The sequence below is a fragment of the Balaenoptera ricei genome, chromosome 7 (genome assembly GCF_028023285.1).
Source record: "Balaenoptera ricei isolate mBalRic1 chromosome 7, mBalRic1.hap2, whole genome shotgun sequence".
NCBI lineage: Eukaryota > Metazoa > Chordata > Mammalia > Artiodactyla > Balaenopteridae > Balaenoptera > Balaenoptera ricei.
This window is the reverse complement of record NC_082645.1, coordinates 118582832-118599054: the sequence shown is the minus strand read 5'-3', so window position 1 is coordinate 118599054 and position 16223 is coordinate 118582832. Positions and strand designations below refer to the sequence as shown.

At 44.3% G+C, this 16223-nt stretch overlaps 1 protein-coding gene across 1 annotated transcript in view; it reads left to right on the top strand.

Moving 5' to 3' along the window:
• The window catches only part of COL6A3 (collagen type VI alpha 3 chain), an 85114-nt gene that overhangs the window by 36512 nt on the left and 32379 nt on the right, over positions 1-16223 (top strand). Inside the window, 9 exon segments of the mRNA XM_059929002.1 lie at positions 1079-1171; positions 1684-1737; positions 2991-3062; positions 12434-12460; positions 12551-12595; positions 12715-12768; positions 13223-13285; positions 13900-13965; positions 14400-14453. Coding sequence (XP_059784985.1) covers positions 1079-1171; positions 1684-1737; positions 2991-3062; positions 12434-12460; positions 12551-12595; positions 12715-12768; positions 13223-13285; positions 13900-13965; positions 14400-14453 — 528 coding nt within the window.

The following is a 16223-nucleotide window of genomic DNA, read 5'->3' as shown; positions in this document are numbered from 1 at the left end:
AATGAGACTTCTTTTCATTTATAAGACTGTTGAGAAGCCATAACATTGAGATTGACCCTTCCCTCTGTAAACAGGAAACAGGGAAAACAAGAATATGCAGGAAACGAAAGACTATTTCTGGGTGGAAATGGGCTTCCATTGCCTTCTCTTCTAGTTTCCTTTGGAGCAAATGAGGGCACCCCATGAGGCTTCCTAATCCTCTTGGGTTCAGCCTCTCAGCAGGTGGGGTTAATGCCTGGGTTTGGGGGTGAGGCTGGGGGCTTTGGGGACATGAGGGGGCTGAGTGTTCAACTCAGAGGTTCTTTGGCGGAGGCAGCGGTGCCCTATGGGACAAGCTGACTCCTTCCTGCCCTCCGACCTTCTTCCCAGGGCTGCAATTCGGATTTTTTTATTGAGTGTAAGGAAGTTGAGTTAATTGACAAACCTAGGACATGGGAGAAAGTGAAAACTCTAGGAAATTCACAGCAAGAAAAGGCATTGACCATCATGAGTTTAGTGGGTGGAAATGTACTTTGGGTGTGCGCTTTCCCGTATAAGGCCAGGGGCTGGGATGGGAGGGAATGTCCAGGGTGTCTGATGGGCGCTGGAGTCATTGGTGACGGGCGGTGTGGTGCTTGTGGCTCAGAGGCAGGGATCCCGCCCCACAGCTGCTCCCAGGCCTCCTCCAGGCTGGCGCCGTGTTCCGTGACTCTGACCAGGGTTCTGGGGAAGGGCATATGGTCTCTGCTCTGAAACCACCTTCCATCCTGGCCATCTGCAATGGTTTGTCAGGTTTTGCCTTCTGAAGCTTAAAAATATGTAAGCTATACTTAATATCTGAAGCTTGAATATCTATGTTGGAAACTTCTAGAAATAAGGCCCAGCCAGAGGTGACATTGTGAATAAGACGCATTATCTTTGGTGGCTCTTCAGAGTCCATTTGTGACACCCTACTACCCACCAATGGCTAAGCCTTCAAGAGAGTGCCGTAGGAGGTGACTTTATCTCTTGCTGTGGATGCCACAGTCCTCAGACGGCACATTTATGCCTTTTTTCTAGGTATTTATTGAGATCTAAGCTTCGTTTTTTGTCTTGGTAGGACAACATTGCTGAGAAAGCCTGCTGTGGGGTTCCCTGCAAATGTTCTGGACAAAGAGGAGACCGAGGGCCCATTGGCAGCATTGGGCCAAAGGTATGGTGGTTTTACCCTTTTCTTACACCTGAGACTAGATTTCAGAGCTGTCATTACTTTGGCTGGGGAATTTCTCTGCTATGATGGTGGGGAGATGGAAAAGGGAGGAGAAGGAACTAGCTGTGCTGTAGGACAGATCTGAGGGGCAGACCCTGTCCCTGTGTCTGCTCCCTCCTCCCTTTCCACTGGGTTCTTTTATGCGTTGGTTCTTCATTTTATAAAATTATGTTAAGACCAGTGGCATCATTGACTGGCAGCCTCTCTAGGACGGCCAGCAGGGATTCTTCACATTTGCCTCTAAGTTATAGGAAATGCACAGGATTTCTTGGTAGATCAAGAGCCTTAAAGATCCTGATAGAACAATTGCACTGAAATAATGAGTAGGAAACTGTCATGTTCCAGGGACACCGAAAGCACCGCTCTACCAAATGCAGGGGGGGTGAAGAGATGCTTAAGTAGGAAACAGAGAAAGCCACAGCATTTAACCAAGGAAACGATTTACTTTGTTCTAGGGTATTCCTGGAGAAGATGGCTACCGAGGTTATCCTGGTGATGAGGGTGGACCTGTAAGTAAAAGTTGTTTTATTCCTTAAATCTTTGTTCCCTCCTTGTTCTTTACATGTTGGGATTGAATTGTGGGGTTCTTCATCTGTTCTGTTTCCAGTCTTTTCCACCAGAAAAAAATTACATTCTAACTTTTGTAACAACTTGACTCAGATTTCTACACTACGGAAACTAGTCTGAGGATGACAAATGTGGGTAGGAAGTGCAGCTTCTTACGTGTTCCATCTCAGAGGGAGGGACTAAATGGCTTCTGAGACAGAGGGCCACTGAGGATGGCAAACCCAGCGTCTACCAAATTCAGACATCCAGGCAGAGACGAGAGGCCACTGGAGCCGGGGGTGCAGGGGAAACCCAGTCAGGAGTTTAGCGGTGACGCCCTTTGAGGGGAGCCTCCCAGAGGGCGGTTGCTGGAATGGGTTATCAGTCACCAAAGGGTCCATTTGGGGGTGGGTAGAGCCTGAAGCAGGGCCTTCGGGAAGCAGAATCCTGCCCAGAAGTGGTTTGAGAACTTTTGAGACACTAGAACAAGGCCCAGCCCTGGGATGGGGAGAGAGGGCCCCAGGGGGAGGAGTTGAAGCCCCCAAGGTCCTATCTGGCAGTGCCGGGTGTCAGGGCTGAGCCTGGACCCCATAGAAGAGCTGGGAGCCCAGGACCATGGGCAGCCCTGGGATGGGGAGAGAGGGCCCCAGCAGGAGGAGTTGAAGCCCCCAAGGTCCCATCTGGCAGTGACGGGTGTCAGGGCTGAGCCTGGACCCCATAGAAGAGCTGGGAGCCCAGGACCATGGCCAGCACTGGGATGGGGAGAGAGGGCCCCAGCGGGAGGAGTTGAAGCCACCAAAGTCCCGTCCGGCAGTGCTGGGTGTCAGGGCTGGGCCCGCCCGGACCCCACTGGAGAGCTGGGAGCCCAGGACCATATGGAGGAGAGCCAGCCTGAGGGTTCTCCACGGGGCCCAGCCTCCACCCAGACCCAGTACCCTGAGGCCTGCTTATCCTCCGCCCACCAGGAAGTGCCCTCTGTGCTACAGACACTCCCAGACCCCACCCCCTCCAGGGGAGGGAACTGCAGGTTCAAGGCCCTGTGCAGAGGTCGGCCTGCGGGGGGCCGCGGGCGGGGATGCTGGAGGCCCCGCCTGGCACATCAGCCCGCCAGCCAGTGGACCGCTTCCTAACGCACGCCTTTCACAGGGCTCCCTACTCAGTGGAGACACGTGACAAGAAGCTCCAACTTGCAAAATGCCTCTGTTTCTCCTGACAGGGTGAGCGCGGCCCACCTGGTGTGAACGGCACGCAAGGTTTCCAGGGCTGCCCCGGGCAGAGAGGCATAAAGGTACAGTGCGGTGGCCCCCATGTGTGGGGAGGGGACCATGGCACCAGGCCCCAGCGGGGAGAGGGCGGTCGGTGGCGCGTGCAGAAGGGGGACACTTTCTCCAGTGCCTCCTGGGGAAGCAAGATGCCTGCCCCGGCTTCTCTGCTCAGCGCTGGCAGCCAGTGGCGCGCACAGAGGCAGCCCAGGGTCTGGCGGGTTCAGGAGCGCACACCTTGCCGGGAAGGGAGCCTGAGGTTGGAGAAACAGTTTCGTATGGCAATGTGAAGCAGTCAGGACACACTGATGAGGACAGACAGAATGTGGGCCAGGGCAGAGAGAAGGCCAGTGCCCGGCAGCTTCAGCCCCTGGACCTGGGAGGAGTGAGGGAAGTGGAGGGGGGCGGAGACAGAGGGAAAGGACTCATGTGCTGGAAGGTTCTGTGTGTGAAATACTTGGAGTCAAGGGCTGATGAACTTTCTCCTCAGTTTGCTGCAGTTTGAGAGACAGGCCACTGCAATGTTATAAAGGGGCCTCCTTGGAGCCCCTGTCCCTGGCCTTCAGGGCCCAGCCCTCCTGCCCGGAGAGCCAACACTCCCCAAGTGCTCAGGTCCAGGCCAGTTAGTTTTATGATCCCCTCGTGATAGAGAGAGAGCTAGCCAAACAGACGAATCTCTAACAGTGAGTGAATTTTCAGACACTGACTTTTTTTTTTTTTTTTTTTTTTTTATTTTTTTATTTTTTTTTTATTCATTAAGAAACTTATTCCGACACACTTCAAAATTGAATGTCTTCGTGAGACATGGCAATTGGGTTAAGCAAGAAGATGATAAAAATTCTAAAATTCCTTTTATTTAAAAATTTAAAAAAAGCTTTTTGTGTATTCATACAAACATACATGTGGATACATGGAGAGAGGGGGGAGGGAGAGAGAGAGGACATGCAGATTAGAAAAGCAGTGAGCAAAACAGCACCACAGGTAGAGTGAATTTACAGGTGCACATTTAATTGCCAGCTTTCTGAACTGTGTTCTTTATTCTATCAGATCATTCCCTCAAACATTCCTTTAGTCCTCCTGGGTTCAGTGACATTAGGATGCATCTTGAAAATTTGCAGGAGATTTGCCTTGTGCCCAGTGGTCTCTGGGATAATTACTTTGGATGATTTTCCTTAATCCTTCTCCTTGGTGGTTCTGGAAGGTGCCACATTATGCCTCTTTGCTGACATTCTGCCTGCTCTTTGTAATTGCTTCCTGTTCTATGCTCTCTTGTCAGAGACCCTGAAGGTGAATAAGGAATAGTAATTGTCACTAATCTTCTAACTTGTCCTCAGAGAAGCAATGTTATAAACAGACCTCATATTCCAAATACTGCATTATGTATTTCTGGTGCCAAGTAATGTACTCAGGGTTTAAATATAATGCATGCCTTTCCAAATTGTGGGAATTAAGGGAGAGTTTGATGTATTCAACAAGCACATAGGCATTTGAAAAGTTGGGCCAATCAGGGGTAAAGCAGATGTTGCTTGAATAGGAAGAAATACAAGGGAAAAGAGAGCTGTCAAAATTTTTGCTCTATTAAAAGCATCATTTTCTACTCGAGAATTGTAGAATTTGAGGGTCAAAGGGGTACTTTTGAGAATACCTCTAAACTCACATTCAGTGCGTTAGTCCCCTGTTTTTAAAAGAACAAGAATACTCCTTAGAACCAAAGGCTTAAAAAACAAAGGCAAAACGCCATATCTAAAAATCAGAAGTGACAATTTAAAAAAACGAAACTGAGAATCTGGTTTCCTGGAAAGATTGATCAGGAGAGTTATTTCAGATTGATTTTGCAGGTCACTCTTGAACAGAGGGTTCCTTTTCCTGTGAACAATTCAGCAGTCATAAGCAATTGGATTTCTTTATTTTACCCAAGAATCTGGATAACTTGAGAAAAATAAAGTTTAGCTATTTACACAGTCCTGATCTAGACCTATTGCTGTTTTTTTTTTTTTTCACACACACACACACTGTATTTTATTTTTACAAGAGATAAATCGACTGACACCAAGCATTGTACATGGATGACCACAACAAAAGCAACAATGATTGCAATTACCAAACATGAAACACACTCATACTATGTCATAGTATTGACATTCAGTCCAGTAATCCTCCACTGTAACAGCTCCTTTACTTTGCAGTGAAAATTGATTTGTATATTCTTTGCCTCTGAGTCCTTGTGGAATTTTTTTTTTTTTTTTTTTTTAAATTCAGACAGAAAGTCACAAAAATTATACTCATCCTCATCAGTTCACTCAGTCCCATGTAATTAATTTTTTTTTTCATCTTGATCTTTTGTTAGCACTTTTATGAGTTCATCAGTTTTTCATTAGAGTTCTGAAAATGCTTATTCATTCAGTTCAGCAGTACAGTCCGTTACCAGAAACCTGTACTTGTCAGAGTCTTTTCCATGTATTTCTTGAAGATGAAACCCTTTTATAGGAACATATTTGCAAAATCATCAGAGTACACCCAGAACTGTCTGTAAATGACAAAAGACTTAAAAATGACCACGGTTAAAGATTTGATGACAGTTCATAATAATGCAGTTGACAAGAAAATTAGTTATTTCTGAGATATACATTTTAAAGTAATAAATAGGATTATTACTTATAACATTATACCAGAACATATAAGATTTTTAGAAATTTCATGTGATGTCTGAAACATTTATATTAACATATTTCCATACATATTTCCATACAAGTACAAATATAAGATTTTTAGAAATTTCATGTAATGTCTGAAACATTTATATTAACATATTTCCATACATATTTCCATACAAATACAAATATGATTTTTAGAAATTTCATGTAATGTCTGAAACATTTATATTAACATATTTCCATACATATTTCCATACAAATACAAATATAAGATTTTTAGAAATTTCATGTAATGTCTGAAACATTTATAATAACATGTTTCCATACAAATAACCCAATGAAAGTTTAGTATTAGTTGTTTTGTTTGTTTTTTTATACTGCAGGTTCTTATTAGGCATCAGTTTTATACACATCAGTGTATACATGTCAATCCCAATCGCCCAATTCAGCACACCACCATCCCCACCCCACCGCAGTTTTCCCCCCTTGGTGTCCATATGTCCATTCTCTACATCTGTGTCTCAACTTCTGCCCTGCAAACTGGCTCATCTGTACCATTTTTCTAGGTTCCGCATACATGCATTAATATACGATATTTGTTTTTCTCTTTCTGACTTACTTCACTCTGTATGACAGTCTCTAGATCCATCCACGTCTCAACAAATGACTCAATTTCGTTCCTTTTTATGGCTGAGTAATATTCCATTGTATATATGTACCACAACTTCTTTATCCATTCGTCTGTTGATGGGCATTTAGGTTGCTTCCATGACCTGGCTATTGTAAATAGTGCTGCAATGAACATTCGGGTGCATGTGTCTTTTTGAATTACGGTTTTCTCTGGGTATATGCCCAGTAGTGGGATTGCTGGGTCATATGGTAATTCTATTTTTAGTTTTTTAAGGAACCTCCATATTGTTCTCCATAGTGGCTGTATCAATTTACATTCCCACCAACAGTGCAAGAGGGTTCCCTTTTCACCACACCCTCTCCAGCATTTGTTGTTTGTAGATTTTCTGATGATGCCCATTCTAACAGGAGTGAGGTGATACCTCATTGTAGTTTTGATTTGCATTTCTCTAATAATTAGTGATGTTGAGCATCTTTTCATGTGCTTCGTGGCCATCTGTATGTCTTCTTTGGAGAAATGTCTATTTAGGTCTTCTGCCCATTTTTGGATTGGGGTGTTTGTTTCTTTGATATTGAGCTGAATGAGCTGTTTATATATTTTGGAGATTAATCCTTTGTCCGTTGATTCATTTGCAAATATTTTCTCCCATTCTGAGGGTTGTCTTTTCATCTTGTTTATGGTTTCCTTTGCTGTGCAAAAGCTTTGAAGTTTCATTAGGTCCCACTTGTTTATTTTTGTTTTTATTTCCATTACTCTAGGAGGTGGATCAAAAAAGATCTTGCTGTGATTTATGTCAAAGAGTGTTCTTCCTATGTTTTCCTCTAAGAGTTTTATAGTGTCCAGTCTTATATTTAGGTCTCTAATCCATTTTGAGTTTATTTTTGTGTATGGTGTTAGGGAGTATTCTAATTTCATTCTTTTACATGTAGCTGTCCAGTTTTCCCAGCACCACTTATTGAAGAGACTGTCTTTTCTCCATTGTATATCTTTGCCTCCTTTGTCATAGATTAGTTGACCATAGGTGCGTGGGTTAATCTCTGGGCTTTCTATCTTGTTCCATTGATCTATGTTTCTGTTTTTGTGCCAGTACCATATTGTCTTGATTACTGTAGCTTTGTAGTATAGTCTGAAGTCAGGGAGTCTGATTCCTCCAGCTCCATTTTTTTGCCTCAAGACTGCTTTGCCTATTCGGGGTCTTTTGTGTCTCCATACAAATTTTAAGATGATTTGTTCTAGCTCCGTAAAAAATGCCATTGGTAATTTGATAGGGATTGCATTGAATCTGTAGATTGCTTTGGGTAGTATACTCATTTTCACAATGTTGATTCTTCCAATCCAAGAACATGGTATATCTCTCCATCTGTTGGTATCATCTTTAATTTCTTTCATCAGTGTCTTATAGTTTTCTGCATACAGGTCTTTTGTCTCCCTAGGTAGGTTTATTCCTAGGTATTTTATTCTTTTTGTTGCAATGGTAAATGGGAGTGTTTCCATAATTTCTCTTTCAGATTTTTCATCATTAGTGTATAGGAATGCAAGAGATTTCTGTGCATTAATTTTGTATCCTGCAACTTTACCATATTCATTAATTAGCTCTAGCAGTTTTCTGGTGGCAGTTTTAGGATTCTCTATGTATAGTATCATGTCATCCGCAAACAGTGACAGTTTTACTTCTTCTTTTCCAATTTGTATTCCTTTTATTTCTTTTTCTTCTCTGATTGCCGTGGCTAGGACTTCCAAAACTATGTTGAATAATAGTGGTGAGAGTGGACATCCTTGTCTCGTTCCTGATCTTAGAGGAAATGCTTTCAGTTTTTCACCATTGAGAATGATGTTTGCTGTGGGTTTGTCATATATGGCCTTTATTATGTTGAGGTAGGTTCCCTCTATGCCCACTTTCTGGAGAGTTTTTATCAGAAATGGGTGTTGAATTTTGTCAAAAGCTTTTTCTGCATCTATTGAGATGATCATATGGTTTTTATTCTTCAATTTGTTAATATGGTGTATCACATTGATTGATTTGCGTATATTGAAGAATCCTTGCATCCCTGGGATAAATCCCACTTGATCGTGGTGTATGATCCTTTTAATGTGTTGTTGGATTCTGTTTGCTAGTATTTTGTTGAGGATTTTTGCATCTATATTCATCAGTGATATTGGTCTGTAATTTTCTTTTTTTGTAGTGTCTTTGTCTGGTTTTGGTATCAGGGTGATGGTGGCCTCATAGAATGAGTTTGGGAGTGTTCCTTCCTCTGCAATTTTTTGGAAGAGTTTGAGAAGGATGGGTGTTAGCTCTTCTCTAAATGTTTGATAGAATTCACCTGTGAAGCCATCTGGTCCTGGACTTTTGTTTGTTGGAAGATTTTTAATCACAGTTTCAATTTCATTACTTGTGATTGGTCTGTTCATATTTTCTATTTCTTCCTGGTTCAGTCTTGGAAGGTTATACCTTTCTAAGAATTTGTCCATTTCTTCCAGGTTGTCCATTTTATTGGCATAAAGTTGCTTGTAGTAGTCTCTTAGGATGCTTTGTATCTCTGCAGTGTCTGTTGTAACTTCTCCTCTTTCATCTCTGATTTTATTGATTTGAGTCCTCTCCCTCTTTTTCTTGATGAGTCTGGCTAATGGTTTATCAATTTTGTTTATCTTCTCAAAGAACCAACTTTTAGTTTTATTGATCTTTGCTATTGTTTTCTTTGTTTCTATTTCATTTATTTCTGCTCTGATCTTTATGATTTCTTTCCTTCTGCTAACTTTGGGTTTTGTTTGTTCTTCTTTCTCTAGTTTCTTTAAGTGTAAGGTTAGATTGTTTACTTGAGCTTTTTCTTGTTTCTTTAGGTAGGCTTGTATAGCTATAAACTTCCCTCTTAGAACTGCTTTTGCTGCATCCCATAGGTTTTGGGTCGTCGTGTTTTCATTGTCATTTGTCTCTAGGTATTTTTTGATTTCCTCTTTGATTTCTTCAGTGATCTCTTGGTTATTTAGTAACGTATTGTTTAGCCTCCATGTGTTTGTCCTTTTTACGTTTTTTTCCCTGTAATTCATTTCTAATCTCATAGCGTTGTGGTCAGAAAAGATGCTTGATATGATTTCAATTTTCTTAAATTTACTGAGGCTTGATTTGTGACCCAAGATGTGATCTATCTTGGAGAATGTTCCGTGCGCACTTGAGAAGAACGTGTAATCTGCTGTTTTTGGATGGAATGTCCGATATATATCAATTAAATCTATCTGGTCTATTGTGTCATTTAAAGCTTCTGTTTCCTTATTTATTTTCATTTTGGATGATCTGTCCATTGGTGTAAGTGAGGTGTTAAAGTCCCCCACTATTATTGTGTTACTGTCGATTTCCTCTTTTATAGCTGTTAGCAGTTGCCTTATGTATTGGGGTGCTCCTATGTTGGGTGCATATATATTTATAATTGTTATATCTTCTTCTTGGATTGATCCCTGGATCATTATGTAGTGTCCTTCCTTGTCTCTTGTAACTTTCTTTAATTTAAAGTCTATTTTATCTGATATGAGTATAGCTACTCCAGCTTTCTTTTGATTTCCATTTGCATGGAATATCTTTTTCCATCCCATCACTTTCAGTCTGTATGTGTCCCTAGGTCTAAAGTGGGTCTCTTGTAGACAGCATATATATGGGTCTTGTTTTTGTATCCATTCAGCCAGTCTATGTCTTTTGGTTGGGGCATTTAATCCATTCACGTTTAAGGTAATTATCGATATGTATGTTCCTATGACCATTTTCTTAATTGTTTTGGGTTTGTTTTTGTAGGTCCTTTTCTTCTCTTGTGTTTCCCACTTAGAGAAGTTCCTTTAGCATTTGTTGTAGAGCTGGTTTGGTGGTGCTGAATTCTCTTAGCTTTTGCTTGTCTGTAAAGCTTTTGATTTCTCCATCAAATCTAAATGAGATCCTTGCCGGGTAGAGTAATCTTGGTTGTAGGTTCTTCCCTTTCATCACTTTAAGTATATCATGCCACTCCCTTCTGGCTTGCAGAGTTTCTGCTGAGAAATCAGCTGTTAACCTTATGGGAGTTCCCTTGTATGTTATTTGTCGTTTTTCCCTTGCTGCTTTCAATAATTTTTCTTTGTCTTTAATTTTTGCCACTTTGATTACTATGTGTCTCGGCGTGTTTCTCCTTGGGTTTATCCTGTATGGGACTCTCTGCGCTTCCTGGACTTGGGTGGCTATTTCCTTTCCCATGTTAGGGAAGTTTTCGACTATAATCTCTTCAAATATTTTCTCTGGTCCTTTCTCTCTCTCTTCTCCTTCTGGGACCCCTATAATGCGAATGTTGTTGCGTTTAATGTTATCCCAGAGGTCTCTTAGGCTGTCTTCATTTCTTTTCATTCTTTTTTCTTTAGTCTGTTCCGCAGCAGTGAATTCCATCATTCTGTCTTCCAGGTCACTTATCCGTTCTTCTGCCTCAGTTATTCTGCTATTGATTCCTTCTAGTGTAGTTTTCATTTCAGTTATTGTATTGGTCATCTCTGTTTGTTTGTTCTTTAATTCTTCTAGGTCTTTGTTAATCATTTCTTGCATCTTCTCAATCTTTGCCTCCATTCTTATTCCAAGGTCCTGGATCATCTTCACTATCATTATTCTGAATTCTTTTTCTGGAAGGTTGCCTATCTCCACTTCATTTAGTTGTTTTTCTGGGGTTTTTTCTTGTTCCTTCATCTGGTACATAGCCCTCTGCCTTTTCATCTTCTCTATCTTTCTGTAACTGTGGTTTTTGGTCCACAGGCTGCAGGATTATAGTTTTTCTTGCTTCTGTTGTCTGCCCTCTGGTGGTTGAGGCTATCTAAGAGGCTTGATGGGAGGCTCTGGTGGTGGGTAGAGCTGACTGTTGCTGTGGCGGTCAGAGCTCAGTAAAACCTTAATCCACTTGACTGTTGATGGGTGGGGCTGGGTTCCCTCCCTGTTGCTGTGGCGGTCAGAGCTCAGTAAAACCTTAATCCACTTGACTGTTGATGGGTGGGGCTGGGTTCCCTCCCTGTTGGCTGTTTTGCCTGAGGCAACCCAACACTGGAGCCTACCCGTGCTCTTTGGTGGGGTTAATGGCAGACTCTGGGAGGGCTCACGCCAAGGAGAACTTCCCAGAACCTCTGCTGCCAGTGTCCTTATCCCCACGGTGAAACAGAGCCACCACTCGCCTCTGCAGGAGACCCCCCAACACCAGCAGGTAGGTCTGGTTCAGTCTCCCCCAGGCTCACTGCTCCTTCCCCTGGGTCCTGATGCACACATTACTTTGTGTGTGCCCTCCAAGAGTGGGGTCTCTGTTTCCCCCAGTCCCGTCAAAGTCCTGCAATCCAATTCCCACTAGGCTTCAAAGTCTGATTCTCTAGGAATTCCTCCTCCCGTTGCCTGACCCCCAGGTTGGGAAGCCTGACGTGGGGCTCAGAACCTTTACTCCAGTGGGTGGACTTCTATGGTATAAGTGTTCGCCAGTCTGTGAGTCACCCACCCAGCAGTTACGGGGTTTGATTTTACTCTGCTTGCGCCCCTCCTACCGTCTCACTGTGGCTTCTCCTCTGTCCTTGGACGTGGGGTATCCTCCTTGGTGAAGTCCAGGGTCTTCCTGTCAATGATGGTCCAGCAGTCAGTTGTGATTCTGGTGCTCTCGCAAGAGGGAGTGACAGCACGTCCTTCTACTCCGCCATCTTGGTTAATCTCTGACTTTTTTTTTAATATAAATTTATTTTATTGATTTTATTTTTGGCTGCGTTGGGTTTTTGCTGCTGTGCGCGGGCTTTTCTCTTGTTGTGGTTTGTGGGGCTGCTCTTCGATGTGGTGCGCGGGCTTCTCACTGTGGTGGCTTCTCTTGTTGCAGAGTACGGGCTCTAGGCGCTCATGCTTCAGTAGTTGCGGCACACGGGCTCAGTAGTTGTGGCTCGCAAGCTCTAGAGCTCAGGCTCAGTAGTTGTGGTGCACGGGCTTAGTTGCTCTGCGGCACATGGGATCTTCCTGGACCAGGGATCGAACCCGTGTCCCCTGCATTGGCAGGTGGATTCTTAACCAGTGAGCCAGAGGGAAGCCCCAGACACTGATTTTTAAGTTGGGGACGGGGAGGGGCTAATGTTTCCTCTTTCCCTTCCCTTTTAGGGCTCTCGTGGATTCCCAGGAGAGAAGGTACTTAAGCTTGCTCTTCTTTTTATATTTAAAACTTTCCCAGTGTTCTGCCGTATTTTACACTCACCTGTGTGTCTTGTCCCCTCACAGGGTGAACTAGGAGAAATTGGTCTGGATGGTCTTGACGGTGAAGATGTAAGTGATTTTCCACTCTAAGTGCAAATTGCTTTTGGTCCTGAAGATTCCAGTGACTAACACCTCAGTCTGTGGTAGAAGTTGTGCCAGGAATGACACTTTATCATTGTCTTTGGCAGGGAGACAAAGGATTGCCTGGTATTTCTGGAGAGAAAGGGAATCCAGGAAGAAGGGTAAGTATATTTCTGCAGTGTTACTGTCATGGAAAAACTATGAACATTTCACTCAGGGATTATTTCTTTTACTTGTGTATGTTAAGGCCGCTTCCTCCAGGCAGCCTTCCCTGACCTCCTGGGGTGCATCCTTGGCATCTCCTATGTCCCTTGTCAGCTGTGACATATTTACATTATATTTTCTTGTTTGGAGAGTATGTCCCATTGGGCAAGGACTGAGTGTGTTTTGTTGAAATAAATCCCCAGTGCCTGGCACAGAGTGGGTCCCCAATAAATACTTGTGGGTTGCCTGAAGTATCTGGAAATAATTTTACCTTCATGGCAAATAAGTAAATGGTAAATGCTGAAACACTGTTCTTTTTAAGATTTGTGATTGGAAGAACACAATTTTGAGGGTGAGATAAATATGTGAAACTCATCTAATTCTCAGTCTCTGCTTGTGGTTTTTATTTAGGGTGACAAAGGACCCAAAGGAGGCAAAGGAGAAAGAGGAGATGTTGGGATCAGAGGTGACCCGGTAAGGGGAAATCCTTGTCACCGATTTGAGACTTGAGTCCGGGGAAGGGGTTTGTGGGGAGAAGTGGGTTGAAAGGAAGAATTTTACTCTTGAAATTGCTTTAAAACATGTTGGCAAAATATGTGGTTAGCCCTTTTCTTAGAATTTTGGGGTGGCTGGAGATGTCTTTGCTCTCTCGCTGCAAAGATAAGTCTTTGCAAAGCCTCTTACGTGAAGACCCGAGAAGTTTCCCTAAAATGTGGTCTCAGGACACTTTAAGTTCGCTTTAGGAAAAGGGAAGAGTTTGCAGCTTTTCTTGCTTTATGGGTCTATAAAACCTGTCAACAAGTGACCATCGCTGGGACAGTCTCTTCTGGTCCAGACCAGGACAAGGCAAGAGTCAGCCTGGCCACCATCCTCCTGGGGGAGCAAGAGCCAGCTCCCCCCTGTTTGGGGCTCAGAGTGATTGCTGACCCCACGGCAGGCTCTGTCAGGGTGGGATGGGCGTTATCTGGATCGGATGTGGCCAAAGTGACTGGCATTCAAACCATCACTAATATTTTCCTGGTCACTGATCCAGCAGCAGCGGCTTTCCCTGCACACGTGGCTTATTCCCGGACCTGTTCTCTTTTCAGGGTAACTCAGGACAGGACAGCCAGCAGAGAGGACCCAAAGGAGAAACCGGAGACATCGGCCCCATGGTACAGCACTCTGTGTACCTAGACTCCCCCTGTGCCGAGAGCCCGAGAAACTAAACTCAAGCTGGTTCACTGCGAGCCCCGGAGGCCACGACGTGGTCTTTAAGGCTGTGGATGTACAAGGCTGAGGTTGGGAGCAGCAAGCCCCGGGAAGCCAGTGTGCACGCTCGCAAAGGGGTCTCCAAGAGGGACAGAAACGGTCCCTCCCAAGAGGGGCTTCCTCTCGGCAGAGTTGTGCCCCATAGATATTTCCAGAAAGTGCTCATCAAGCCTAAGCCTTGTGGGGGGCAGAGTGCACCTGGGTCTAAGGCACCCCCAGAGTGTGCGACTGGCCCTGTGTGTATCCATTCCTTTTCCCCAGCGTCTTGTGCGATATTTGAGTTACAAGTTCTTCTTTGCAGACGAGAATCTTACGTTAATTTTCTTTCCCATGACAGGGTCTCCCTGGGGCAGATGGGGTGTCTGGAGGGCCTGGAGAACCTGGGAAAAGCGTGAGTACCTCTTGGGGTTTGCGGGGGCTCTGTGGTGATATTTACTTAACTCTGCTAGACACTGTTTGGGGCAGAGCTGCTCAGCAACTTTTTATTTAGGGAATTTAAGGTGATTTCGGAAACCCTTGTCCCCCACGTGTTGCTGCTTCTGCAGACCTTTCATTCTTATCATTCACTCTGGGCTCCCCCAGCCTGCTTCCCTCCCCTTCCAGAACATACTGAATAGACACTTTTAAAAGTAGTATCTTTGCTGCTTTCAAATATTTGGCCGGGCTTTATCCCACTGAATGTTTTAAAAAATCTAAACAGAAACACAAATACAGAGGGAGTGAGGGGATAAAGGGCGGGGAGGCTGATGAGGTGTATATTTGTTTTGTGTGATAGTTGTTTTTCTTGTACTGCTGTAACTCCAGCAGTGAAACCAGAGTCAATTTTCTAGTGAATTGCATCTCGCAATTGCTTTTTCAAGACGTTTCAGAAATGCCTGCTGTAGACCGCTCAGTGCGTGCCTCGTCTTTGAGTCTTGTTGAAGAATTGCTGAAGCCAAAGGGAGATGAATGATCTTTGGGAAGCTGTTTGAATGCTTCCAGGGCCCAGGGTTACACAGAGCTCAGACCTCCTAGCTGGGAGAAGATGTGTCTGGACGTCTGAAAATTCTCAGGGCTAGTTCAGAGCTAGTTCAGGGCGCTGGTGGGTGCCTGAGACAGGTGTCTCTGCTCAGCATCTGGCTGGGGATGGGGGCCAGATCGGGGCCCCCTCAGCCCTTTCCCCCGTGGCAGTCACATGGTTAGGGATCCGTAGTGGACGATCAGAGGGTGTGCGCTGACAAGGGCTTTTAAAAGAAACGACTCTCGCCCCTCGGCAAATGATACACTATGGGCATAACCTTGCTTTTAAAACTCAGAAGAAAACTTAAATTTTGAAAATGCTATCTTAAAAGTTTTGAGTATTATTTTTGAATAATGCTGTTGATTTCTACAATGAAAAAAAAAACATGAGGAAAACACTCCATTGTTATAATGTGCTGAACAACTTAGTTCGTGAGTAGAGCCAAAGCTTGTTTCCATGAAGAGACTTAAAATACAGTCAAGCATACAGTTCGTGTTAATTCTATGCACAGGGTATCAATTTGGGTTTGAAATCAGTGCGGTCAAGTTAGGGCTGTCTTCCCTTAGGGCATCACTAAGCCAGGCTCACGCCCAGAAGAAGGGCATCCTTCCCCTGGGCTACCTCACTCCTCACGTGGCCTGAGCACAGGTGGCCTCTGGTCATACTCTGTGAGGTCCCCTTTGGAAGGGGCCGGCAGATTGCTACTCTGTGGAGACTGGCCTGGCCACGCCCCTCCCCCTCTTGTCCATGTGTCACCCCTGGAAGGAGGCCAAGGTCTTCCATGAAAGAAGCTGCCATTATAGTGAATCAGGGCAGAATGGTGGCCCCAGAAGATCATGGGGCTTGTTCCCTGGGAGCAGAGAAGGTGGTTCTTGGGTGGATGCAGAAGATAGGCCAAGCCTGTAACAGGCTGGTGTGTCACAGGCTCCAGAATTCAACCCCTAACCTTGCAAAGATATATCCAGGATGGATTCCCACCCCAAACCTTTCCACTGAAGAGGAAGCCATCTTGAGGTGGGAACTAATGGATTACTTAAGAGCGAGCCCACGTTTATTTGAACTAAGGTTCACTTCTGGAGCATCGGGGAAGACGTTGCCAAGTCATGAGCCCAAACCAAGTACAGCCGGGCTTTTAGGTTCACGTACGCCCACGCTGAATAC